This window comes from Xiphias gladius, chromosome 21 (assembly GCF_016859285.1).
Source record: "Xiphias gladius isolate SHS-SW01 ecotype Sanya breed wild chromosome 21, ASM1685928v1, whole genome shotgun sequence".
Taxonomy (NCBI): Eukaryota; Metazoa; Chordata; class Actinopteri; order Istiophoriformes; family Xiphiidae; genus Xiphias; species Xiphias gladius.
Genome location: NC_053420.1, coordinates 6,136,404 through 6,164,017, shown reverse-complemented (window position 1 = coordinate 6,164,017; position 27,614 = coordinate 6,136,404). Strand labels below are relative to the sequence as shown.

General features: G+C 39.8%; 1 protein-coding gene across 1 annotated transcript in view; it reads left to right on the top strand.

Moving 5' to 3' along the window:
• stab1 (stabilin 1) overlaps window positions 1–27,614 on the top strand; it is a 106,614-nt gene that overhangs the window by 37,340 nt on the left and 41,660 nt on the right. The window contains exons 25-51 of the mRNA XM_040158736.1: window positions 1,214–1,372; window positions 2,045–2,140; window positions 2,416–2,511; window positions 3,228–3,275; window positions 3,615–3,751; window positions 4,893–5,004; window positions 5,966–6,043; window positions 6,177–6,278; window positions 6,407–6,511; window positions 7,213–7,347; window positions 8,580–8,708; window positions 10,372–10,425; window positions 10,788–10,901; window positions 11,173–11,368; window positions 12,772–12,867; window positions 13,014–13,059; window positions 14,210–14,289; window positions 14,461–14,586; window positions 14,975–15,048; window positions 17,048–17,119; window positions 18,420–18,539; window positions 18,641–18,688; window positions 20,367–20,447; window positions 20,768–20,914; window positions 24,467–24,601; window positions 24,700–24,759; window positions 26,622–26,798. Of these exons, the coding sequence (XP_040014670.1) occupies window positions 1,214–1,372; window positions 2,045–2,140; window positions 2,416–2,511; window positions 3,228–3,275; window positions 3,615–3,751; window positions 4,893–5,004; window positions 5,966–6,043; window positions 6,177–6,278; window positions 6,407–6,511; window positions 7,213–7,347; window positions 8,580–8,708; window positions 10,372–10,425; window positions 10,788–10,901; window positions 11,173–11,368; window positions 12,772–12,867; window positions 13,014–13,059; window positions 14,210–14,289; window positions 14,461–14,586; window positions 14,975–15,048; window positions 17,048–17,119; window positions 18,420–18,539; window positions 18,641–18,688; window positions 20,367–20,447; window positions 20,768–20,914; window positions 24,467–24,601; window positions 24,700–24,759; window positions 26,622–26,798 (2,823 nt within the window). The remainder of the gene's footprint in view (window positions 1–1,213; window positions 1,373–2,044; window positions 2,141–2,415; window positions 2,512–3,227; window positions 3,276–3,614; window positions 3,752–4,892; window positions 5,005–5,965; window positions 6,044–6,176; window positions 6,279–6,406; window positions 6,512–7,212; window positions 7,348–8,579; window positions 8,709–10,371; window positions 10,426–10,787; window positions 10,902–11,172; window positions 11,369–12,771; window positions 12,868–13,013; window positions 13,060–14,209; window positions 14,290–14,460; window positions 14,587–14,974; window positions 15,049–17,047; window positions 17,120–18,419; window positions 18,540–18,640; window positions 18,689–20,366; window positions 20,448–20,767; window positions 20,915–24,466; window positions 24,602–24,699; window positions 24,760–26,621; window positions 26,799–27,614) is intronic.

Below are 27,614 nucleotides of genomic sequence, written 5' to 3'. Positions count from 1 at the left end.
TTCCTTAGTTTAACGTAAATTGTATGTAATGGTGTATTACGTAGATTACATTTAAATAAATATTACACCCAATATATCAAGGAAAGCGTATCGTTTGAACAACAATCAGTGCAGCTCATCCAGGAATCATTCAGAATGGTCCACCGGACTAGTTAACAGTCAAGATGATTTTCAATACTACTAATACAAGAACAAGAGTTAAACAACAACAATTTTTTTTAACTATATAATAAAGAAAGGTCTTACAGTCTAGTCTATACATTCCAAGTCACCATAATTACAGAGACATACAAAAGGACTGCAGAGGCAGAGCCATCCATGGTGACTGGGTGGCTGTGTGGTCATATGGTAAACATTGCATTAAATTTTACAATTCATAACTTGGTCATTTTACATTGTTGGATATGGAAGTTGGACAAATTTATTAAAAACATTTGCTGAGTAATATTAGCTGGATTGCCAAATAGTTGGATAGCTGTATTCATGTTATTTCAGACATGTATTTAACCAAGGAGAATATACCAGCATATGTCCTTCAGGAATGTGTCTGTAATTTACGACTGGAGTATGGCAACTTCTTATCTCAGAGTGAGAGAGAGGGAGGGTGGATGGATGTTTGTGTGTATAAGGCAGAAACAGGGAGAGAGAATGAGAGAGAAAAACTGTTGATAAAATGTTTAGTTTTGATCACTTTCCTTTGTGAACTATATTTCAGTTTGTTGAGTAAAGTCTCTGTTCCGTGGGTACTTATGTTGTCTGTCCTCTTCCTGGGATGCACAGCCAAATAGGTCCTAAAGTGAGTTCATGTCCCCCGTTATTTTGTTATTATGACAAACCATTGGCCTCTGTTGGGTTAGAGAAAAGTATTTCCATGTCTTTTCAATGTTGATTCTGACACTTTTATTAAGAGGTGAGAAGTTCACCTGGCAGATGCTGAGAGTGTCTGTAAAGTTTTATCCTTTAAACCCACCGTTTATCTCCTAGTGGAATTCAACAGAAGGAGCAGGTGTCCTCATTTCACCTGGATCAGCTCTGTTCATACAAATTCAATAGAAGATATTAAATATTAATATTTAATAATTTCCCTGCCTGTATGTGTTGTGTATGACTGCAAAAATAATATATGTTTAAGCTTAGACTTGGATTCACAGCTTTCTGCTTGCCTTTATAACACGTCTTCCCTCTCCCTCCCTCTCTCTGTCTGTGTCTACAGGCAGAGTGTGTGTATGTGGGTCCAGGTAACGTGTCCTGTGTGTGTGTTGAGGGTTGGACAGGTGATGGCAGAGTGTGTGTGGAGATTAACAACTGTCAGCTGGAGAGTCGAGGAGGCTGCAGCCCCAACGCCGACTGTAACCACATCGGACCCGGACAGGTCAGTTTACTAAAGCTTAATGATGAATTAAAAAACCAGCCACTAACAGTTACTAACCATGTTTATACTTTCCTCTCTTACCCAGTCCCCTCTGTTCAGCAGTCTTTTTCCTTCTAAAGGGCAGCTGACACTGGCAGCATTTTCTAAAGCATTTTTGGTGTTTTCAGTCTCACATTTTTATTTTAACAAATGTTACAATCCGCATCAATTCAGAGAGATGTATGTCACTGTAATAGCCCCCCCTAGAAATCCCAAGTCTATTCTTTTAAAATTGGTTTTAAGATTTTACTGATTACTTTTGAAACATTTTGTGGTTTAACTCACAGTTACATTGCCGAATTATTGCTCCCCTTAAGATCCTCGGGCAGGGGTCTTGGCTGTTCTTAAGTCCTGGGTCAAGACTAAAAGAGACCGGGTTTTTGCTGTCAGGGCCCATCAGCTCATGAACTCCCTGCCTGAAGATCTGAGACTAGGGAATCAGTACTTCTCAATATTTATCTTTTTAAAAAGGCCTTTCTTTAATTAGTAGTTGTTATTATTATTATTCTCTTTAATTGTTATAATCATCTACTGTCTATGTGATTTATTAACTAATTACTAATCAGCTGTCTGACCGTACATATTGTAGAAGACTGTTAAGAACTGTTTTTGTATCTGTCTGTGTGACTGCAGAGTGAGTGTATATGTAAAAGAGGATACATGGGGAACGGGATCGTGTGTGACCTGATCAACCCCTGCCTGAAAAATAACGGCGGCTGCCATGACCTGGTAAACACATATGCACACATATGCACACGCACGCACACAGAGAAAACTAAATGCCTAACCCCAACCCTCACCTAAACACAATTCTTAACACTCAAACAACCTTTTGAAGATATGAGGACCGGCCAATGTATCCTCATAGCGATGGTTTTGAACAAAAATTTGTTAATACAACATTAGCAAGACAAATACACACACATACACACACACACACACACTGTGATCTCAGCAGGGTAGATACATTTCCCATGATCCCTATCTGCTGTACGGTCTGTCAGGCAAAGTGTGAGATGAATAAGAGCGGCATTCACAGCTGTATCTGTCCTGATGGCTACGCTGGAGATGGAACCATCTGCTTTGGATCATTACTGGAGGTAAATATTCAGATCAGTATAATATAGGGATGTCCTGATCAACATTTTGTTTCCCGGTCCTGATCCTTTTAATATTGTGTATCTGCCGCTACTGAGTCTGAACCAATAATTATATTTACATAGCAGTAGAATATATGCAGTGTTAATTAAATATGTATCTGACAAATTAAAATAACATCTGACACATTAGGAATGAGCTACTTGATCCAAATACTGAAAGACCTGGTTGAAAACTCTTGAAATGATCAGCTTGAATCATAGATATGATAGACATGAATGAAAGTTTAAATGGAGAATGTGACTCCTAAAACTGACATGACGTTATCTGCTGGAGAGAAGACGGGAAGTTGATGGAACTACAGAAACGGTTGGTCCACTCTCAGTTTTACAGCAGTGTTACTCGGTGGAGATTCTTCCTTCACAAAAGATTTTTGGCCGAGTACAGACACAAACTTGGAGAGAGCACTTAAACCAGACAACAGCCATGTTTAATTTTGGCCTGTTACCAAATTACTCACGAAATTAAGGTTCATTAGCGACAGCTGATAGTACCTGCTAATGGTGACGTTTGTCATTTTAACAGGTGAAAGCGCTGGCTAAAATTCGAGGCTGCTACCTTTTTTGTGTTTTGTATACTGCTATTATAACTTGAATACATTGAGAATGCACAGTCTGACTCAATACCATGTTAACTCTGTGTGTGTATGTGTTTGTAGGAGCTGGACATGAACTCACAGCTGCACAGTTTCTCCCGACTGATGCAGGTGTGTAAGAACCAGACTCACTTCTCTGTAATTATTCACTTATTCAATTTTCTATTTATTAAACTAACTTGTATGTTGTGTCCAGTTGTTACTAACTTAGCTGGGCGACCAAACTACTTTCTGCTGTGGGGATTCAAAAGTTATCTAGTCTAATTTAAATTTACACATAATTGAAACAACCCGCTGGTCTGTAAAATGTTGTTATAATTGTTGAAAAATTAGCCAAAACCAAAAAAAAGATAAAAAAGATAATACTGAGTTGTATTTGTGTGTGTGTGTGTGTGTGTGTGTGTGTGTGTGTGTGTGTGTGTGTGTGTGTGTGTGTGTGTGTGTGATTAGAGGTATAGTCACCTCTCTGAGGACCTGAGTGGGAACTTCACAGTATTGGTTCCGTCCAGAGAAGCTCTGAAGAACATGAGTTCTCAGCAGAGCTGGTCGTTCTGGACCAGCCGACACCATCTGCCTCACCTCCTGCGGTCAGTCACCTCACACACTGATTAGAAATTTGTAAAACACACACACAGAACCCCCCACACACACACACAAATTGCTGAGCTCTCTTTCTTCCCCATAGTATGATGAGAAGATGGGTGTCAGTTTCCAGCTTATGTGTCCAATATAGAGAGACGTACAGATTGTGTTTAGCCTAGCCCAGCAAAAAGACTGAAAGCAGGGGGAAACTGCTAGCCTAGCTGTCAATCTTCTCATCTGACTTACTACCAAAAGGATTTACCAAAATGTGTGACTATTGCTTTACTGTGTCACCTAAAATTAGTTCAGTGGGGAAAATTTGGTGCACTTTTTACCCCTTTATAATCTCACACAGCCACACCTGTGTCATTGAACTCACGGAGGTCTGAACTTCTCTATATAGTAATGGGTGTTTTCAAATATTTTCTCCATGTCAAAAAGAACTTGATAAGACAGACATTTCACAAGAAAATAATCCATTAAACACCATGCTTGGAAGCTGCTACAGGGATATGATGTACTGCCCTTACCAATAGTGTACTATTGTGACAGCGCTAGTGGCAGTTTGCAAGCCAGCTAGCTTGGTGTGCTGTTGTGGCTGGCGCTACCATGTTTACATTTAGGGAGCTTCCAACACAGCCTATTTTGTGAAGACCAATGCTAATGAATTGATCTTACAGGCAACTATTATCTGTTTATCCAAAGCCCGATATATCTTTTTTCTCTGTGCCATAGAGCTCCATTGTTGTTACCAAGAACACACACTCTGCAATGTATTATGACTCCCACATACGCCATTCCTCTGTGAGAAATACTCACTAGGTGGAGGTGTTTTAATGGATGTACGTCAAAGATTTACGTAACTCATCATTGGCCTTAGTCTTTTCAAGAGATTTGTTGACAATATGAAAAATATATAATATTGCTAGCATTGTCCTTTACTTAATCATCCTTGAACTGGATCCACAAGGAAACTGAGCAATCAGTATTCACTGGAATTTTTTTACTACACTTGATAGAGAGGACTTGATATATCGCAGATCTTTCAGGCTTGAAATGGCATCTGTGATATCCTAGGAGCAGGGTGTGAGTCTGTGTTAAGTGAAATGTGTCGTAACCATTTCCTATTGCTCTTCCTGGTTGCAGGGCCCACATCCTGCCGGGGATCTACTCTCTAGAAGATCTGGACAGACTGGTGGGCAGCAGGCTGGTCACCCTGAACCCCCCCACTGACTGGAAGATCAGCAACAGCAGCGGGGTAAGAATGGTGTAATTGTGACTGACCGACTGACTACATATGCAGGTGGATTTACTAACACTCGTGCAGTTTACGAGGATCAGTTTGTTGTGGACAATTCTCCACCTCTGAAGAGTAGGGACAACTACTGCGGGGGTACAAAGGGTGCCTGCGTCCTTCTCTGTGCCATCTCTTCTGTGAGGTGTTGCTGTTGCACTGCAACACAGTGGTTTGTGCTGTGGACAAGTCTACAGCAAGCAGACCGGAAACCCACCCGGAGAGTCATTGTAATATGGGCTGCAGATTCCTTTGTGATAGTTTGGTGCAAATGTGGTTTCCATAATCTGTAAAGGGGATTAGAGAAACATGATTAAAGAAATAGAAGTATGTTTCTTTTGCCATGTACACATGTGACTGGGTTTGTAATCGGCTTTTTACGGTTTTAAAGGTGTTGGTAGGTGTATTTTTTAACTTTAGAGATATCCATCATTACATCTCATTCTAGAAAGAAAGTGAAGAAACTGTATTTCCCAAAATGTTGAACTATTCCTTTAATGGCTCCAATAATATAAACTGGCCTATAGATCAGGCTGTATTATGTGTATTGAATAATACACACAGTTTTTCTCAGGACGACTTGAACTGCAGCCTCAGTAATGTTTTAAAATCTTGTTACTTAATTATTGAATATGTCTATGGAACATCGCATTATTATTATCTGACCTTGGTGCTCTCAGATTGATCTCACTCCCTACTGAGCTCTATTTTGCTTACGGAGACTGGAGGGCTCTCCCAGGTGTAGATAGTGTAATGAATTGCTGCTTCAGCAAATGAGGCGCTAATTACACACAGTTTGCAAGTGTCTGGTCCTTGCCCTGTCAAAAATATCACATATTACGACACCTGACATATATGGAGCCCAAGTTCAGAGTTAATTTCACACACATATACTGTATATTTGACTGTTGTTAATTTGTTCCAGGTAATCCACATTGGAAACGCCTCCATCCTCGCACACAACCTACCCGCAACGAACGGCTACATTCACATCATAGACCAGGTAAGATTCAGCTTCTTAACAGCCAGGAGTCTGAGTAGAGCAAACATACTGGTGATTTAGCTAGTGTTAGAGCTTTACCAGTAGTGCAGCAAGTTTATCCTGATTTATTAGATATTTGTTTGGGTGTGGTCAGTTGCTGGCCCCATCCCGCTCAGATCTGCCCCCCGAGCCTGCCACGCTGATGGCCTTCCTGAACTCCTCCTCCAACTTCACTCTCTTCAGACAGTACGCTCTGGTAAGACATCTGTCTGACTGTTTATCTGTCTACCTACTTAAACGAAACCTTGTTCTTTTTTTTTTTTAAGTTTAGTGTGTATCTGTGTGTGTGTGTGTGTGTGTGTGTTTGTTTGTGTTTTCTCACAGATGTACAACCTGTCAGAGGACTTGGGTGTGTTTGATTTCACCCTCTTGCTGCCGACAGACGATGCCATCAGGCAGCACCTCAGTAGGACTAACTCCTCCCTCCTGGTAGGTCCAGATAATGTGAGCGAGTGCACAAACTGCTTCTGACCTAGTTTACCCCCGCAGTGTTTGCTCACAACACTAACTGAAGGAATGCTCATCTATACTGGTCTGGACATTCTCATTTTTCATGTTATGCAGATACAACAAGCAAGCTAACCAAACATTCCCAACCATGATCAGCTCAGCATTCTCTGAGCTAAGGATAGAATTTGTGTCCTCGATTTTAGGCATTTAGCAGAATTATTTTGTTCAAGCGATAAAGTTAATATGATGTCCAGTAAAATGCCTCTGATGGTAGTTTGTAGTGGTGATATACATTTTTACGACTTCAAACCTTACAAATCTCTTATTCTGGTTACAGTGAGCCATATAATCAGGTTGAATGTCCATTTAATCTTCACTTCATAGAATCTTTGGTAGGGGTTGCTAACAGTAGCTAACATTTGTTATGCTGAACAAAGAAATATGGCGATTTAAAAGTTGTTATTTCTGTAAGTTCACTTACAAAAACCTGTTCAGCTTCAAATCCCTTCATATCCTCCATTTCCCCAGTTGGAGAAACAACTGGGGAAACAGTTGACCAATCAGCACAGCCAACAACACTGGAATCTAAACAAACAAATCAATAAACCAGAGTAGTATTTTAAACCCCTTCTCCTGTCTGTCTCTCTTATGTGCATCTCCGTATCTCTCTATCTGTCTAGGACTCAGATATTTTCAAGTACCATGTAATTCTGGGTGAGCTACTCTTTCCTGACCACTTGTCTGATGGCACGTTGAAAAGCACTCTGCTGGGCACCGACTACCAGGTCCAGTTCCACTTAAACGACAACAACCAGGTACAATGACTGGATCAACACAAGCTTCACAGTAATGTGACACAGCCTTCCAGAATCTTTCTCTCAACAGAACATTGAGAAGTCTGTTAGTTTATGGTACAAACTGCTGCTTTTGCATTCCCATCAGTTTTAGATTGATTTTCTTCCTTCCAGGCAGCCATGTTTCCAGGTTCCAGTTAATTTCTATGAAAATCAACCTGCAGAGAGTTGAATTAATGAATTGTATATTTTTGTGTCTGGCCATTAACATGACCCATCCCTCATTTTCAAACACATTAATATATATGGACCTCATAAAAATATAAATAGCCTACATAAAAATGTCCCAGGAGATATCCGACAATGGAAATAAAAAATATATATACACATGGCCTCACAAGTAATATACAAATTTAAACAAACAAAACCAAAATACAAAATCAACATATGCATTATTTTATGTCATTTAAAACCATGTATATATATGATTCAGTTCACAAATAAATATATATCAATGAAGCTCCATCTTCAATTCTAATGTTATTTTAGACAAAGTTTGTTTTGAAATGATCTGTCAGAGTCATGTAGAATAAATTATTTTTAGTCAGAGTTACATAATTTTTAGAAATTTTTGCAGTTAAATTTTGTAGTATTTTTCTTGTGTTGCTTTCAAGCACATTCTGACATCTGAGGTCTGCTGAACAGAACCATTAATACAAGAAACAAGTAAACTCATATCACTCTTTTCAAAACGTCCATATCTGCTTATCGTTTATCTTCTGAGTTTGATTTTAAAGCAACAGAGATTGTCAATAAAATGAATTTCCGAAGCTGACTGTCAGTTATAGGATGAGCTGTTTGATGAGAGTTTTGAAAACAGTTCCTGCTCACACCTGTATATCAGGTGATGATACTGAAACTCTTAAAAAAAAGAAAATTAAAGCTTCCTTAATGTTGACAGTGATGGATTATCTCTAATCAGCAAGCTTCAAGTCTGTATATGTTAATTTTCATTGAAATGAACTGAGATCAGGGGCTGCTTGGAGAGAGGGAAATCAATCTAAAAACTGACGGAATGATTCGGAAGATGATCAGTATTTTTGTAAAATATAATAAGATATAAATAAGATTATAAAAGGTTAATATGCTAAAACATGTAAACACTCCGGTATGGTCTTTTAATAATGTGTATGTGTAAGTCTTTACCAGCCAGGTGGCGTGAAGAGTCTGATTTGTTTTTTCTCGTCTTTCAGACAGTTGTGAACAACGTTCCTCTTGACGGCAGTTTTATTGAGATGCAGTATGGTGTCATCATGGTCCTCCCTCAGGTCCTCAAAGTCCACCGCAACAGATGTAGCAAACAAATCACCCTGCAGGTCAATGTAAGGATGGAGGGAGGGAAGGCGAGATGGATGGTTGTATGAATGAATGAATGAATGGAAACAAGGATAGATGGACACATGAATGGATCGAGGAATGGACGGATGGACAATCAGATCAATGAATGAATAAATGGACCAATGGAAGGATGGACAGATGGATTGATGAATGGATGGCTACATGAATGGAAGGATGAACCTGTTTTATTTAATGTATGTGCAGCAATGAAAAGTACAACAGGGCTGGGTAAATTGGAATATAGATCAGGATGGAAAGTGGTGATTAATGAATTCAATCTCAACCAGTCACATCAATGAAGCCTCGCTCATTGATGTGACTGGTTGATTGGCTCCAGCCGTTTGCAGTACGCAATACAATGACTGATTGATGATTCAGGTGTACATTGCAGACATTATAACCTGACACTTCCTCACTGTTACTCTGATGATCATGCTCAAGCCAATACTGTTTGCTGCCACAGCTTCCTCAACTTCCCCAACCTCCACCCTATGTGGTATGTCGTGTTGTTGATTTAAATAAGATTCATGTTCATGTCTGGGGGATTAACTCTCTCAGAAGAATCCACATCACTGCTTGGATTCCTTGAGAGTTGCTTCAAACTGCAGGATCTTTTCTACCAAATCTAGCTGTATAACCATTCGCTATAAATGGTCACTTCCTTGACGCAAGTGTCTCTGACTTGCACAGCTGTTTCAGGGCGATGAAGCCAGTTCAATCACAGTAAAGTATGACATGTATGCCCAAAAAATAAAAAAAAGAACCTACTATCTTCAGGCAATCATATTGTTGTGGATGATGCAGAGCATCGCAATACCACCACAAATCTGCAGCCAAAGGCAGTTGACAGTTTTTTAAATGTTTATTAGTTCAGTGATGATAGAAATACATTAGAAAATTGGAAAGGAAAGATTGATGCACAGGATCAATAAATCCCAGTAATCCGATGTTTTAACAAATAAACAGCAGAATACTGAATTATAATCTTTTTTACAAGGTAAACGTAGTGAACAACCATGCGTAATGGCACTGCAGTCTGACACGGCACTTTTCCAATCGAAGGCTGCAAGTTTATCAACATATCCTTCTTGCTGTTATCAAATGGCTGCTACTGTAAGAATCAACCTTATTAGTTGATAAATCAATGCAGACTTCTTTACTGACGTTGTTGCTTTAATGGCATTAAACTTAACTTTATGATGTGGATTTAAATGCATCTACTGCTGGGGGAGTGATTAATTAAAACACTTTTTAAGCATTATTCTGTTATTGCAGCACATTCGCTCCAAGTATTTTTTTTGCACTTGTGGACAAAATCCAGATGGGCAGTGGAGTGACTTCGCAGTAGAAACAGAGGTGTTTCTGACCCATGAGACCCATTTTTCACCAAAATACCAACTGCTGGGGTGCCACAAAAATAGGGCCCTAGAACATTTTCGACTTTTCTTGATTCCACAATTTCGAGAATATACAGTATATGGACATACAGTAGATAAGAAAAACAAAAGAAACTGAAATAAAGTAGCTGCAATGAGGGAATACATTAATATGGATGGACAAACAAACAAATGCATTGATGGGTGGATGGATGGAAGTTTGTTCCTGTTATTCCAACCCCTCTGTCTCGCTCTCTGTCCCTGTTTGCAGGGAAGGTGTTCAGACTGTGATGGACCACCTCGATGTCTCTTCAACTACAAACCAGTAAGAAACCTGTTAGCATACAGGGGGGGACACAATAAAATGAACACCTCTGTAGCATAATCCAAAAACATTATTTACAGCCTGAAAAAAAATCAGAGTTAAATCAAAAAGGGAAGGTTTAGAGGATTGAGTTTGATTTCATCACACGTTGTTGTACAGGTGTTCATGGTATTTGCAGCACACACTGTGTATGAGTCGTGTTTACTTTTTGAGCATGTTCTAATTGACAAAATGAAGACAAAGATGTATTTATGTGCGGTTTTTGAGCTATCAGTTTCTCTCACTCATCACTGTAGGTGCCTTTGTTCTTTTACAGCTCTCAGTTTAGGATTCTACTGTGTTTCTAATGTCTTCAACTGCAGATCAGAGCAGAGTTTCCACCCAACATGCGGCCCAACTGTAAATACAGGAAGAGGGTTGGCTCCAGGAAGAAGTCAGTGCCAGGCTGTATCATCAAATGTCTTCGGTTTACTACGGTCTGCTGATACTACTACCACTACTAGCACTGGTTTTGCCCTTATAGCTAATACCACTACTGTTCAATGCTGTAGTTCAGGTTAGGTATTGGGAACTGTCTCTGAATTGGGAGTAATTTTCAGTCTGTAATCCAAATTCACAGACTTAATCACTTGTGATTTCCTGTTTTTTGCGATGAGTTGACTCTCAAATAACAAAATACTCAGAAGGGATAATAAACATTTACATAATAGACAGACATTTACATAATACTGATGGTTTGTCCTGCAGGATCACTCCTGTTGCCCCGGTTACTTTGGCCACGAGTGCTTCAAATGCCCTGGGGACGTCGGCAGCTGGTGCTCCAATCACGGGGAGTGTCAGGACGGTCACCATGGCAACGGGGAGTGCCGTTGCTACGAGGGTTTCCATGGCACTGCTTGCGAGGACTGTGAGCCGGGACGATATGGAGTCAACTGCTCCTCCAGTGAGGACACTCATCCTAACAGACACACTCCTGAGCACAAAGAAACAGCCTCTTTTATGTATGCCATAATGTATTTCTGCTCCAAGGGGGCGTTACTTAGTTAGACTGACCAAAAAACAAGAGCAGACTTTTTGAAGTATTATCTAAGCCACATGGAAGCTGTAGTTGTTGAATGCTAACAAAACAACTGTTATTTTTTTTATCTTCGTTAAGGCAACTACATGTTCATCTTTTACTGTCCTGTACACTTGTAGTCACACATATATCTTAGAATATGGACAGAAATCCTCAGAAACATGTGTCTGTTTCTCAGAAAGACTGATAGTGGACACTAAAGCTGACTATATGAAGACATAAAAAAATGTAGGAATTTGATGTCAGACCTAAAGGAAATGCGTCAGGGTTAAATAATCAAGTGACCGTAGAAGAAGACAAAGAGGGAGGAGGAGCTCAGCTGCCTAAGGGGAAAATGTGCAAATAGTAGTAAGGGGAACATGTCTCCGCATGTCTCTGCTCTGCCTTGAATCTCATCGAAAACTGAGCTTGTGAGATGCAGGCTTACTGTTGGAGGTTAACAAACCTTTGAGTCTAACAAACTTGCAAGTCTAATAAACTTTCGCTGCTAGCAAACCTGAGACTAACAAACCTGAGAGAGGAATAAACCTGGAAATCTGACAAACCTTTAATGCCAGTGAACCTGAGAGACTAACAAACCAAAGCGGCTAAGAAATCTACAATACTATAAAACTGGGCAAAGATTACAAACCTGCAACGCTAAAAAAAAAAGCAAGACAGACAAACCTATAATGGTGATACCTTTGCAAGGCAAAAAATCTTACAAGGCTCATAACCCTGCTCGGTGAACGAATCTAATCAAACGCTTTTGACCCATACCTTTCACCCATAAGAAACCTGTGGGGCTAACAGTCTTACAGTTATAGAAAAACTGTGATGTTGACACACTAAAAAAAGCTTACAAACTTACAATGATAACATGCTTGCAAGGCTAAAAATCTTATGAGGTTAACAACCTTGTTTTGCTAACAAATCTTTAACACTAACAAATATATGATGCTAACATCCTTGCAAGACAAAAAAACGTACTAAGCTAACAGCCCTGCTAGGCTAACAAATCTACAACGCTAACAAACCTGTAGGGCTAACAGTCCTACAACGCTAGCAAAACTGTGATGCCAACACACTTGCGGGGATAACAAACACATGAAGCTTGTGAGACCAAAAAAAGGTACCGTGCTAACAAACCCTCAATGCTAACAACCTACAACACTGAAAAACCTTACTAGCAATCCTACGACACAAACAGACTCATGAGAACAGACCCACAACTTAAACAATGTCAACACAACTGACGCTGTGTGTGTGTGTGTGTGTGTGTGTTGCAGAGTGTGTGTGTGACCACGGGAAGTGTGAGGACGGTCTGGCAGGAAGCGGCAGGTGTGTGTGTTACAAAGGTTGGAAAGGAGTGTCCTGCTCTGCAGGTAAGACACATACACACACAGACCCAGACAAATTATGACCTCACTCAGTGTTTTCTCTTACCTGTTTGTGTGTGTGTGTGTGTGTGTGTGTGTGTGTGTGTGTGTGTGTGTGTGTGTGTGTGTGTGTGTGTGTGTGTGTGTCTCAGAGATCAAGGATGACGCCTGTGGAGGTGTGTGTGACGAGAACGCCAAGTAAGTTCCTCCCGTTGTTGTGCCTATAGCTGAGTTGTGTGTTGTGTGATTGTTCTGGATCAATCAACAATGGGTTTGGAGGAGCTATAAATTTACCCAGAATACAGGGGAGTGAATGAAAGACCTACCTGCCTATCCGAAAACGTTTACTAATCACCATGGCACGCTCAGTATTTTGTAATGTTATCTAAATGTCCACTGAGAATTGTAACACTGTCGTTGTTGGACTGTCATTGTGCAATCAAATTCAGATGTAAAGACGAGGTGAAAATCCACACCTGAAATTTCAGCGTCACACAAAATGTAGGAACTGAGTTTTACACGCAGTTTTCAGCTTTAACAAAAGCACTTTTTTTTGTCACATTATCTGTGTCACCTCACCACGGATATAATTTGGTCATAGATTTTATTCAGTCTCTTGGGTTTTTTGGGGTTTTTTTTACAAGTACAAATCTTTTCTACACATGCTCAAACTTAAATTTCTCATGCAGATTTGTTTCACAGATTTACAAAGGATGATTTACAACAAACAAACAAACAAACAAACTTTGGAATTATTTGTTAACTTTACAACTTTAACTTTACTTTACTACCTGAAAATCTTACTGACCTTAATTTAGGACCATAGATTTAAATATTTAAAAATGGCTCACAAACATTCGGTTTAATTTTTAAAAATGACTGAAAGTGAATGATTTCCCCAAACAGCTGGGAACTGTAGTTTATAGGAACTGTTACTCAAACAAGAGGAAATAGCGCATTTGTTGGGGACTATTTTCAGAAGTGGATAATACACATTTGATACTCTAGTAAGTATTTTCAGCAGCAAGATGGTGTCTGTGGGACTGAGTCAAAATAAACTATAGTGTCCGTTCATAGTTATTAAGGGACATGTCACTCAGTGCAACAGTGTGTCTCAGCAATATGTTTTTAATAGTTTTGAACCACAATTGAGGCCTATGGCACAGAGGAATAAGATATATCAGACTCACAATACTTGTCAGTTTGCTCAATGACAAGAAAAAAAATTTGAATATCACCAGACTTCTTGTTTAACATGGCAAAATTGTCACAGACAACAGAAATCATCAGTAGCAGCTTCAGTAGAAATGTGTGACAAAAATATTGAACAGTTTGTGCTCTGCTGTAGCTGTATAACAGGGCCAAAGGGAGCAGCTGCTGCTTGTGTGTGTGTGGCGGGATATGAAGGCAACGGAACCTACTGCAAAGGTTAAAAAAAAAAACACACACACACACACAAACACACACACACACACACACACACACACACACACACACACACACACACACACACACACACACACACACACACACAAACACACTTTGCATGTATAAAATCTGATTATGTTTTTTCTTTCTGTCTCGCCCTGTGTCTCTCAGAGCTGGATTTGTGCAGCAGATTTAATGGTGGATGTTCAGAGTTTGCCGTCTGTATGAAAGTCTCAGCAGGAGAAAGGATGTGTACCTGTAAAGAGGGGTACACTGGAGACGGGGTCATCTGCCTGGGTTTGTAGTCTCGAAACCTGATTTTCACACCCCTAACCTGAAACTCCTGACGTCTTACCAAGACCTGGAAAAGTCTTAAAATATCTGAAATTTTGTAAATCTAAGCCCTTGAATGTAAAACTCTGACATTTTTGGAAATCCTCTTGTTCTCTTCCTTCTCCAGAGTCAGATGAGAAGATGGTTACCAGTTTCATCTTTGTGGGTCCAGTACAGAGATAGGTCGAGGATGTGTTTAGCCTAGCTTAGCACAGAGTCAGGAAGCAGGGGGAAACTGCTAGCCTACTTCTATCAAAAGAAACAAACATACCTTCCAACAACACCAAAGCTGTCGTATTTCCTACTTGTCTATGTCATAAAAATGAATATCCAATCTGTTGTGTGTTCACAGAGATAGACGGCTGTCTGATCAACAACGGGGGCTGCCACAAGTCAGCAGACTGCATCAGAGCAGGCCCCAAAATTGTAAGATAACACTGTACCTCAGTAAAATCTGAGTTTCTGGTCACGCATAATGTTAGACATGACCCAACCCTAAGTCATCACGCTTTCATGGTTTCAGTTACTCCTCAGTTTCAGGAGGGTGTCATTTTAGTGAGGATCAAATAACATCTGGGGGTTTCTTTAAAATAAACTTAAGTCTTTTACAATCTTGGTCTTATTTTAGTAATTCTCTGTCCAGACTAACACAGCGTTTCTCCCCCCTACAATTTTTTCCTGAATGGCCTCCAGAGAGCGTAAGTCCTAAAACGCTAGCTTAGTGTTTCCGTGTTTACAGGGAAAACAGACCTTTTCCAAAAAGAATGACGTAAGCTACCCGCTGAGGGTTGGGGGCTGTGTGGCAGTTAAGTTAAGAAGGACTTTCTCGTGCATCAAACTTTTGTCTCATTTCTCTCATTTTAATGTCTCTATAGCCCAATATACAGTGCAGCTGTTGTCATTAACCTCTAATACAGTATGTTATATTTATGATTTGTCAGATGACATGATTATAAAAAAAGCATTTTATCACCGCGGCTCAGCAGCTTAGTGTTTATGGGCTGTGATTAAAACATTATTTCATACTCATTCTGCCGACAACAGAAACAGAAATATGTGTAAATTACAACAGCTATATTGTTCTAATTAACCCATAGCCGGTATTCACCGGCTGTGTCACTGCCAAGTCAGAGTTGAATGTGTGGTGGGGAAATTAAGAAGATAACTTTCTGTAGTCTGTAACTTTCGCTGTGATCACGTATTTTAAACGTTGATATAGCCGATGATACATTACAGCTGTTGTCATTAACCTCTATTTATGTTAATTTTGTCAGATGACGTCGCGACCTTGAAATAATGATTCAGCTGGGCTGTCTGCCCCACTCCTTACCAGATGTTGGCTGTAATGTGCATGCCTAAAAGTGGCTGAGAAACAAGAGGATTTAGCCGCCTGAAAACGCTAGTGTGGTTGTTTTCTGCATGAATACTGTTTGAAATTGAAACGTCTTAATGTAGACGTAGTCTTAATCATTGAGCCCTGGGGATGGAGCAACATTCAACAGGCTAGTGACATGAGTGCAGGATTACCAGCTGTGCAAAGCAGGCAACTGCAGCTCTAGACATCCAGAGACCTTGAAAGTTTACTTTGTGCTATTTGGTTGCTGGAAATGTGATTATTTTCGTTTGGGTATATGACATCTGAAATACAATGTCAAATGAATTGATGAGGGCCTAACGTCACGCTGCCATTTTTACTCAGAGGTCCCCTGTTTCAAATCTAGTTTTAGTTCATGTTGTACTTCTTTGGTGAATAGCAGACCAGTAGTCCAAAATTCAAACATATTTAATTTACTGTTTTATGATATAAAAACAGAAAAGCAGCAAATCCTCATATCTGAGAACCTGAAATCAGAAATTTTTTGTCCTTTTTGCTTGCTTATTAACTGAAAACATTCTGTTTTCATCTCACCATTCACCAGAATACTTCACTTACAGTTTGAAATTGTAATAACTCTCAGGGGTTGGCTTCCTGGTGGCCGGGGGGTTTGAGGTGGTGACTGTGATTCACATTGGCCCCAATTTCAAGTCTGGACAGTGACCTTTTGTTGCATGTCACTCTTCATCTCTCTCTCCACACAGTTCCTGTCATTTTATGACTCTCACTGTGTAATATCGTCTATAGGTGCTCGGTTTCTGAACTGAGCATCATGACCAGTACGAAAGATGGTCAGAGCTCTGTGATTAGGACCCAGATTGTAGAAAAGAAAAAAAGACAACAACTCATAATTCTTTGATTGTGTTTGCAGCTCAGAATCTGTTATTTGGTGCTGCTGAAAACCAGCAGTGAGGGAGAAATCATTACTTGATTTGTTGACTGGCTGAGCACGGAGGGGGGGGGGGGTGGGGAGAACAGGTGGATGAAGTGATTGACTGTTTAACTGATTGACTATTTTCTCTGTCTGCTCTGCTCTGCTGTCGTTTCCAGACGGCTTGCAGGTGTCAGACGGGCTTCCAAGGATCGGGGAGGTTCTGTTTTCCTGTCAACCCCTGCAGAAACGTATGTTTGCGACATCATCTGTTTATTCTGTCCTGTTACAAGACGCTGACACTTGATTTCTGGGGGGGAAAAAAAACAATAAAAACTGATGTGGGAGCAACTGGAACTTGAAGGAATGAATGAGTTCTTAAGACGGAGCTGGATCTGCCCCCAAATTTAAAGGGTTCCTCCCTGGCCCGTGCCCCGTCCCTCCACCAAGTTCGGTGCAAATCGGTTCAGTAGTATTTGCTAGTGAACCAATAAAACTAACCCAATGTTACATGCAGATTGTAGAGGCAGAAGGTGTCCCCCATTTCGTCAGTGGATTATGTTTACTCGTGTCTCCGCCTGTTCAGATCCAACTTCGACAAAAACAGAGCAATTTTCGTGGCGTGTTTGTAAAAAGACTCTCTGACCTCTTCAAAACACACCCACGAAAAAAAACCTCAACTCTGTTATGTAGAGTTTTTTCTCCTTTCCATTCAGTCGGTTAAATACCTGTGGTTGTCATACTGTGTGAATGTGAATGAGTCTGAATGTACAGTACGTTGCATCAAAACACACAGTTTTACGCACGGATGACACAGTGGGTTGTTTTCATTAGTCATTTTAATCTTAATACTATCCAGGAAATAACACTGAACTGTTCCACACAGATTCCAAGTTTATACAGTGGGATCATTGGGACTATAGTGGCAGTCATCCTCCTTGAACTGATTTTTTTTTTTTACTTTAAGCAAATCTTCAAACCCAATTTCCTTTGGATAATCCAAACAAATCATGTGTGCCGCCACTGAATTTTTATTACAGCGAGCTCTCCATATTTGTAGCCTGTTATCTCCACAGATATACTGTTAATGTCTTCTACGATAGTTTATGCACATCATGTATGTGTCTCCTGAAAAATAAAATCCACATCATCTGCCCTTGATAACATATTTGTGGCAAAATATTGAACATGTGGGGTACTGTTTCTGGAGATGTTTCCCTCAGAGAAGCTCCTCTGCTCTCCACTCATTAAACTGTCTGCTGATTTTAAAGGGTTATGATTGGCTTTTGCTGAAGCTCACTTCAACTCACCCTGCTGTTCTGAGCATTTTTATCAACTAAAGATTTTGAAAAAAAAAAAAAATCTTTTTCATTGTTGTCGTTTTTTTTTTTTTTTGAAAAAAGTGGGTGTATTTTCAGAGCTGGCCTCTGGCATCAGTTAGTCTAGAGCCGGTTCTGTACTAAGACATTTGTTGCAGTGTACAGACTGTAAAAGTCTGTCCTGTATCAGCATTTAAAGATAAGTTTTATGTTTTTGTGTGTCTGTGTGCAGAACAACGGCGGCTGCAGTAAGTATGCTCGCTGTGAGTACATGGGTCAGGGTCAGAGGAACTGCTCCTGCACCAGAGGCCACATAGGCGATGGCTTCGATTGCCGGGGAAACACCAACAATGTGAGTCACATGACCACTGACCTCCCGCTTACCCATGACTTCCCACTGCCACGCCCCCCCCCCTCACAGGAAGTTGTGTTGTCTGTCTGTATGTCTTACAGGAGCTGTTCCAACAGTCAGAGAATGCCTTCTTCACTCAAATGCTATCCGTGAGTAGCTGTCAGTTACATTGAAATCCACTCAGTATATGAAACTTTGCTTCCAATTATTAATCTGCTGCTCAGTAAATAACGGATAGTTTGTTTAAAATTGAAGTATGACCCCACACATGACTGCAACATATAACAGCCAATCATCAAGCTCTCTGGGTTGGACTTCACTGAATCTTGTTTGGCACACTGCATCACGCATATTATAAAATTAAAGTAACAAAATTGACAAATCACAAAATAAAGTTAAAATCAAATGATGAATGAAAAAAAAATATGATGATATATGTTGGTGGTTTGTGTGTCCTGTGACCTGTCCTTATTATTTTTTTTAAATAAATTAAAAAAAAAAAAAAATAAAATGTAATTTTTTTTATTGTAGAGCACACCCCTCCCTATAGTTAGTGTCCAGTGGTGTGAATGATTGGTAGTGACTGGTGATGTTGGTCCTGTAATTAGACTGGTGCAATATCAGCACTAAAAATAGTTTGTTTTATCACTTCAGTTCAAACAGACACACAACCAGGGTCACACCAACATTTAAAGTGGTTAAAAAAGCTGTATTTATTCTGTTAAAATTTTTTTAATTCAATGGATTAACTTCAATGGGTGTGGATAATTAAATTAAATTAAATCTGTGCAAACTGAACACTGATGCACAAAATTTTGACTAGTAGCAAGCACTAACCCACTAGGAACATAAAGCTATAAAACTTATTTAGCTATTTATTATTGTATGTGCTGTTACCAATTATTTTTTTAATTTATTTATTTATGAGTGTCTGCTCCACCAAAAAAAAAAAAAAAAAAAAAAAGTATGAACAGTGCATCAACGAATGGCATATATAAATCTTTCTTAACTGTGTGTTGTGTTAATCCATTTAGTAAAATATTAAAGAGAGAGAGAGAGAGATAAGAGCTAAGAAAGCTTTTTTTTTTTTTTCATCTTCTCTTCTCTGATTAAATGATGTCTGTCTGGAAGAGAGCAATGCTGGGGGGGGACATAAGCAGCTCAAGGACCTATTGAGACTACCCAGCACTGGCTAGATTAGCAGCTACCCTGCAGGCCATAGCAGTTCATCAACGAGCCCTGCGAGCAGACATCAAGATCCTGCAGTCAAATATTTCCTGAAGACTTGCTGACTGTTTGGTCTGACCGGGCCATCAGACCTATCTGTGACCTCCAGACTTCGTGGTGACTCCCTACATTACTCAATTTAATCATGGAGTAATATGGGGATCCCTGAGGATAAAGGTCTTTCTGTTGCTGGGAGTTTTGACCATCTGATTATTCACCACACCTGGACCCATGAAAGAGAGACAGCTAACACCAGCCTTTCTTTCTATATGGGCACAGTCCGTGTGGGAGCTGCAGATGACTCAGCAGGTGTTGAAATAACATGAATGAAAAATAACGTCTAGTGGAACTCATCACTAGTGTTAGCTACCTAGGCTTACCAAGAGGAATATAATTTTGCAGCTCGCCATCTGGGTTCCTTGGATGCGATGGAAATAGGAACACGCAAAAGGGACTTTCAGTTACTAGTCTAGGTCCTGAGATTAGTTCCTCTGGTTCCATAGTTCTTGGAACGTTTTGGTTGAAAAGTGGCTTAAATTGAACTTGATTTGTGATACGTACCCCAGATACATCATCACATAAGTTCACTTTTTTTCTCAGCAATCAGATATGCGTAATGTTTATGGTGACGGACCATTCACTGTCTTCGTCCCTGTAGAGGAAACCAGCAACAAGTCCTCTGTGAGTACTGTAACTGCTTTTTGTATATTCTGTAATGCAACAAGTATATTACCAATCTTCTCTTGAGTTTTTGGTTATCTCTAAGATTTAGTGTCTTACTAGAAAAACTTTACAGTCATTTACAGACAGAATCACAACAACCATGTAAGACCATTTTTGTATGTGAGTCATAGGTCTGGAATAAATATAGCTGCTAATGCACGATATGTACATTATTGACTGGTGTGTGTGTGTGTGTGTGTGTGCGCGCGTGCGTGTGTGTGTGTGTGTGTGTGTGTGTGTGTGTGTGTGTGTGTGTGTGTGTGTGTGTGTGTGTGTAGATCGATGAGTGGAAGGCGTTCGGTAGTCTCACTGACCTGGTTCGTTACCACATCGTTTCCTGTGAGACTTTGACCTTGAGTGACCTGAAAACCACTGAGCGTGCCGTCTCAGTGTCGGGACACGTGCTGCACTTCAGCCTACTGCAGGTAACACACAGACACACACATGCACATGAACACACTTGCCATGATGATGCCTTTTCAAAGACTAACTGAACAAACAGGTTTTGGTCTGAATAATACTGAATATTGATCATCACCTCAATGGAACAAAAGTAAATTCAAGTTTATAAATAAGGTTTTACTGTCTGAATGAGTTTTTAGATTTACTATCATTGACTCACTCCCTGGAGTCTTGATGGAGCCTCTAAACACTTTCTATCTTATTCATTTGTGAGGAACAGCAGCTTCAGTAAAAGCTTGATCACACCAGTATTTTAAAATAATGAAATTTTGAAAGCGAAACCCATTAATTTCAATGGCCATAATCAGTTGATTTACTCAGGGGGCAAAATGATTCTTTGCTCGTACTCCAACTCTGGTGAATTTTTACACAAAAATTTGCACCTTTGACTAAGAGCAAGCCGTCTTGACAGTGCTGCTCTTTAAGTGGGCAGGGAGTCATCATATCCTATTAGCTGTGTTGCACCGTCTGATTTTATTCAACCCTCCTCTGCTGCATCATAAACTGCTCCACAAAAGAGACAGGACGGGACAGGAGTCGAAGGTTCAAATATGTCTGACCACCTCCTCGAGTAAGACACCGAACCCCGTTGATTGCTCTATATTTCACAAGAAACTCACAGTGAAATGACTGATAATGAGCATTATTAGTGGAGGCTGAAACTGGACCTTGTGTCATAAATAGTGACGAACAGACAGAAATGGGCTGTCTTACTGTGTGGTTGCTTCATTTCATTTGTTTCACTTTCTTTTTACTGGGGAACTGCTGAAATGTACAGAGTGGAACTCAACACGTGTTATAACTCCTTTTACCTTTTTGATGTATCAGGGAAATCCCTGCGCTTTTGCTGATGTTCGTACGTGTTACCTTGGTTACCAAATGATCCTCTATCAGTGTAAACTGTTGTGTATACAGATCGGGAGAACGCTGTCTTCACAGTTCACGATTGGCAGATGGATTTAATAGCAATTTAGCTACTGAATTTACGCAGACATTAATCTCAGTCCGATCATTTAGCTCACATTAATCCAAACAAACCAAACCAACCGCAGTCTGACTGAACTGAACCAAACAAGTTCGGTGTTAAATCACCCTTATTGTCATTGTAAATGTAAAGGGATGAAGTCTGTAACCGGTAAAGTGCTTCCAGTGTAAACACCGAAGAAATTTTTTTCCCCAGCTCTTCTATCATTAGCCCCTACCATCTCTAAACCGTTCCAGCATGACAACAGTTAATAACAACATTTATAAATAAATTTTAATATATATCTTACTTTTCCCCAACAACTAAAAACTTTTAAAAAACCACTTAAAAGACCACTTTTAAAAAGAATACCTAAATATACTTATCAACTACAGGCCAATCTCAAACCTCCTGAGTAAAATTATAGACGAAGTTGTATTTCAACAATTGAATCATTTTCTTACAGATAATAACATATGACAAACTCCAGTCTGGATTTCACGCCTCCCACACCACAGAAACTGCTCTGTTGAATGTTGTTAATGACCTAAGGATCAGCAATGACAAAAAAAAGAGCTCCGCTCTACTACTTCTTTACTTCTTGAGGTTCAGCATTTGACATAGTTGGTGGGAAAGGTCAGTGTGACAGTGGGTGACTTTCACTCCAGTAAACATGATATACTGTGTGGGGACTAACCTTGAAGTTTTTTTGGATGGTGAACTTAATCAACAGCATCACCGTCACCTTCTACCAAGTAAGATATATCTGCAAAATCAGAAGCTTTCTTTCCCAGTCGGATTCAGAAAAACCTATGCATGTATTTGTCATGAGCAGACTGACTATTGTCTCTGTTTATGGGCCTCCCAACTAAAACTATTCTTAGGTTCCAACTTATTCAGAATGCAGCTGCACAAGATCTAACCAGGACAAAAAAAATTCAGACCACATCACTCTGGTTCTCTATATCCACCATTGGCTAACCATTGCTTTCAGAACACAAAGATTCTCCTCCTGGCATATAAATCTCTTAATGGTCTGACTCCAGAGTACATATCAGATGTGCTCCCAGTCTACACACCTAGTAGAACCCTTAGGTCACAAATTGCCTCTCTCCTCCACGTGCCCAGATCATTTTCTGTCAGCATTTTCTGTCAGGTCTGGTGAGATGGCATTTAACATCTGCACTAGGCGGGCACTTTATTAGGAACACCTGTAATTATTATCCAATCAGCAAATCATGTGGCAGCAGTGCAATGCATAAAAATCATTCTGATTCAGGTCAGGAGTTTCAGTTAATGGTCACACCAAACATCAGACGGGGCGAAAATATGTGATCTCACTGACTGTGACCGTGGGATGATTGTTGGTTCCAGACGGGCTGGTTTCAGTGTTTCTAAACCTGCTGATCTCCTGGAATTTTAATGCACAACAGTGTCTTGAGTTTATTCACAATGGTATGAAAAACAAAAAACATCCACTGAGTGGCAGCTCTGCAGACGGAGACACCTTATTGATGAGAGAGGTCAGAGAACAATTGCCAGACTGGTTGGAGCTGACAGAAAGGCTATGGTAATTCAGATAACCACTCTTTACAACTGTGGGGAGTAGAAAGGCATCTCAGAATGCTGAACACATTGAACCTTGAGGTGGATGGCCCACAACAGCACGAGACCACGTCGGGTTCCACTCTTGTCAGCCAAGAACAGAAATCTGAGGCTGCAGTGGGCACAGGCTCATCAAAACTGGACAATTGAAGAATGGAAAAAACATAGCCTGGTCTGATGAATCTGGATTTCTGCACTCAGATGGTAGGGTCAGAATTTGGCATCAACAGCATGAATCCATAGACCCAACCTGCCTTGTGTCTACAGTCCAGGCTGCTGGTGGTGTTGTAATGATGTGGGGAATGTTTTCTTGGCAAACTTTGGACTCCTTAATACCAATCATGGTCTTAATGCCACCATGACCATGTGCATCCTTTTACGGCCAAAGTTACCATCTTCTAATCGCTACTTCCATGACAAGATGGTGGTGCATTACTTCCATTAATGCACCATGTCACAATGCAAACGTTCAGTGAACTTCGGTGGCCTTCCAAGTCACCAGATCGGTATCTTCACCCTTGGGATGTGGTAGAGCAGGAAATTGGCAGCATAAATGTGCAACTGACAAATCTGCAGAGGGGATGAACCGAGGCTATTTTTTAAGAGCCATCCATTATTTGAATAAACTGTAACTGCTATGAATCCAAAGTTTGTACACCTTCCATTGTCCATGAAGGATAAAAATTCAAACATTTTACAAGAGAAAATGTTCTCAGTGAAGTATACCTTTAGTAGCTACACATATACAACAGTTCAACAACAGCTTGTAATGACCTCTGGTGACCACTGTGTTGTTTAACCAACACAAAATGAATACCTCTGTCTGTGTCCAATTGTCTCTGTCTTCACCTGTCTCACAGTAAGCTTTTCCATTCACCTCATCTTTGTTTCTACCTGTCTGTTTTTACCTGTCTCTCTCTCCACATCTGTCTCTCTCCCCTTGAAGGGTTCAGTCTGGATCAACAACAGATCACGGATCGTGAAGAGTGATTACACCACATCGAACGGAGTCATTCACCACATCGATACGCTGCTTATGCCTTACAGGCTGCAGGACAGACCACGTATCCAGCCTAAAATGGTGCCTTGAGTTTGATTGAAATGAATAATTGATGGATGATTGATCAGCTTTAACAGACAAGCAGTGTGACCTCTCTCTCTCTGTCTTTCTCACTTTAGATGAACTTTACCTCAGCAGCTATGTTTTATGGCTACAGCCGCTTCTACAAACTTGTTGAGGTAAAACAAACAAAAACAAAACATGCCTCTCCTCCTGCAGCTTCTTCCACCACCTCTTCTCCTTCTACAGCTACATCTGCCACTGCTCACTCTGCAATCAACCTCCTTCTTCATTTACTCCTCCAACACTTGCACATGTACACATACTCTTCTTATACTTCACCTATCTGTGACCTCTGCCCAACTATCACTACTTATCCTCTCACAACTACTTCTATAATGCCAACTGATCCTTCTACTATGCTGTTCACCTGTTTTTTGTTTGTTTTTTTTGTTTTTTTTGGAGAACAAAAAGAAATGCAGCAGAAACAACAGCATCATTGTTAGGACAAAACAGGCTGTAGGGGGAGTAAACGTGGTACCTTTTAGAAGGATAAAAATATAAAAATAAAAATGCTAAATATACTTTGTCGGCCATTAATATACCTTGGCTGCCCGCCCAAGTAAAGTCTGTATGTGGGAAACACTGCTATTATACTTCAAGATTTAATCGGCTCTATTTTGTAACCGGCATACGGTGAGGAGTGCAGCTCTGCACAAGCGAACTGGCATTTTCCTGGAATGCGCTGAGGTTATCGCCACTATGCCACAGTGGGAGGAGAAGTGTGGTAGGGTGGGCCATTGCCAGTTGGTAATTCTGATAACAGACAAAATCACATCAGAAGTTACATTTTAATGATCATTTCACTCTGTAATAAATGAAACTGTAGAGCAAAATGAAAGAGGCAAAACTCAACATACATGAAAGATGTTTTGGGATTTTGATTCCTCTCTATGTGCATGCAACACTGCCAACTGAAACTATGTAAATCGTGGATTTTTTGTCCTTTGTGATGTTTATGGACTGATGTCAGTACTCAAATGTAGAGAGAAGCCTGATGTTCAGACGTTGTACTGTATGCACAGGTAACTTACACCATATAGCCTGACTCACTGTATAAACTGTAGCTATGTTTTTCATCAAGGACTGTCTCTATGGCTTCCTCTTGTTTGTTGTGAGATTTGTTTGGATGGTGTGAGAGCATGACACAGAACCTGAAAAACAAGCGTCTGACGCGAGAAATGTGAGAGTTGGCAACTAGGGCTGCAACTCACTCATGATTATATTTCATTATTGATAAATATGGCGATAATTTTATTGATTAATAAAATACTTTATTTGCCTTTAAAGAAATGAAAACTAATGAAAAAAGCCCAAGGTGACTTCTTTATATATTTTGTTTTGTCCAGTAAACAGTCAACACACCTAAAACTTACAACTATATAAAAACAGATAAACAGCAAATCCTCAAACTGGAGAGTCTCCAAAAAGCTGCTGGGCATTTTTGCTTGAAGAATTACTTAATGATTAATCGATTGTCAAAATAGTTGCAGATTAATTTTCTGTTGATCTGCAATTGATGAATCGACCAATCTTTTCAGCCCTATCGGCAACCCTACAGTCGAGGCTGATGGGAATGTCATTAGTTTTGCGGGTTATTGGCCATAAACAAAAATATTGGAAAAATCAAAATGTTGACCTCATGATGTCGCTAGATGAAAAGTCAAAGAATGGCCAGAGTTGTTAAAATTCATCCTGACTTGACCATGCATGACAGATTTCATGGCGATCCATTCAATATTTGTTGAGACATTTCAGTCTGGACCAAATTGGTAGACTGACTAAAGTCCCAGCTAAAAAATTAGTGACTTATAAAGAAGTTGGTATTTTTTCATAAGGTTTAATATAAATATAAATAGATACAAGATCAGAATGTCAATATTGAAGGAGTGGGACTGGGGTACAAAAATGGCCTGTTACTACAAGTTATACTGGTAATGAAAGAACTGCTACTAATCTGTACTGTTAACGCTTTGTGCAGGATGCAGGGTTACTCCCTGTGCTCCACATGTCCATCCACCAGCCGTTCACCATGTTCTGGCCCACAGACGAGGCCCTCAACTCCCTGCCAGCTGAACGACTGCGCTGGCTCTCCAGCCCCGACCACCATGAACAACTGGCTGCTACTGTGAAGGCTCACATCATACGCAACGCTAGGGTAGGAAAAGGGGCGGGTAGCTGGATCAATAACCCATTAGTCAGCACTTAGATATTCAAAGGTAACTCAATTTATAGGGCCCCTAAAGGATGAAGAGGTTATTACAGCCCAGAGGGATATTGCTGATTAAGAAAAGCACTTATGTAATGCAGCAAATAACAGTTATTTTCATTAGTGACTACATGTCAGTTTTATTCTCAACCACAGTGTCTATAAAATGCCAACAAATAGTAAAAAATGTTGTTGTTTTTTTCAAAACAAACCATCCAAAGCAGAAAGATATTTAACCTAAGGCAAAAAACAGCAGTAAATGTTTGTCATTTCTGTTTGAAAAATCGCTCAAATTAAGATTCAGTTATCAAAATAGTTGCTCGTTAATTGCCTTTTGTTTGACTAATCCTTTAATCAATTAAACGTTTCAGCTCTGCATCCGTGATGTACGCTGTACAGTGTTGTCAAAGTGCTAACTTCACTGTCACACTTCATGTCCAGTTTTTATTTGATCATTTAGTGGCTGTCTATTCCTCACACTGTATCAAAAAAATAAGATGAGCATTTCAGACAAGGTTAAAGTTATTTTTTATGAACTACAATCCTTTTGAAGTTTATTTTCAAGTGAGAAATTAATATTTTTTTGTTGATTTATAGTGGTCTGAAATACAAGTTTTTGTTTTTTAGTTGATTGTGGTTGTGTCCTAATCAGGTATTTATAATTTTATAAAGAACTGTGTACAGTTGTATACAAAAGTTTGTTTTGGCAAATTACTTGTTTTGTTGATTTTTGGAGTGAAAAGATTTAAATAACAACCATTTCAA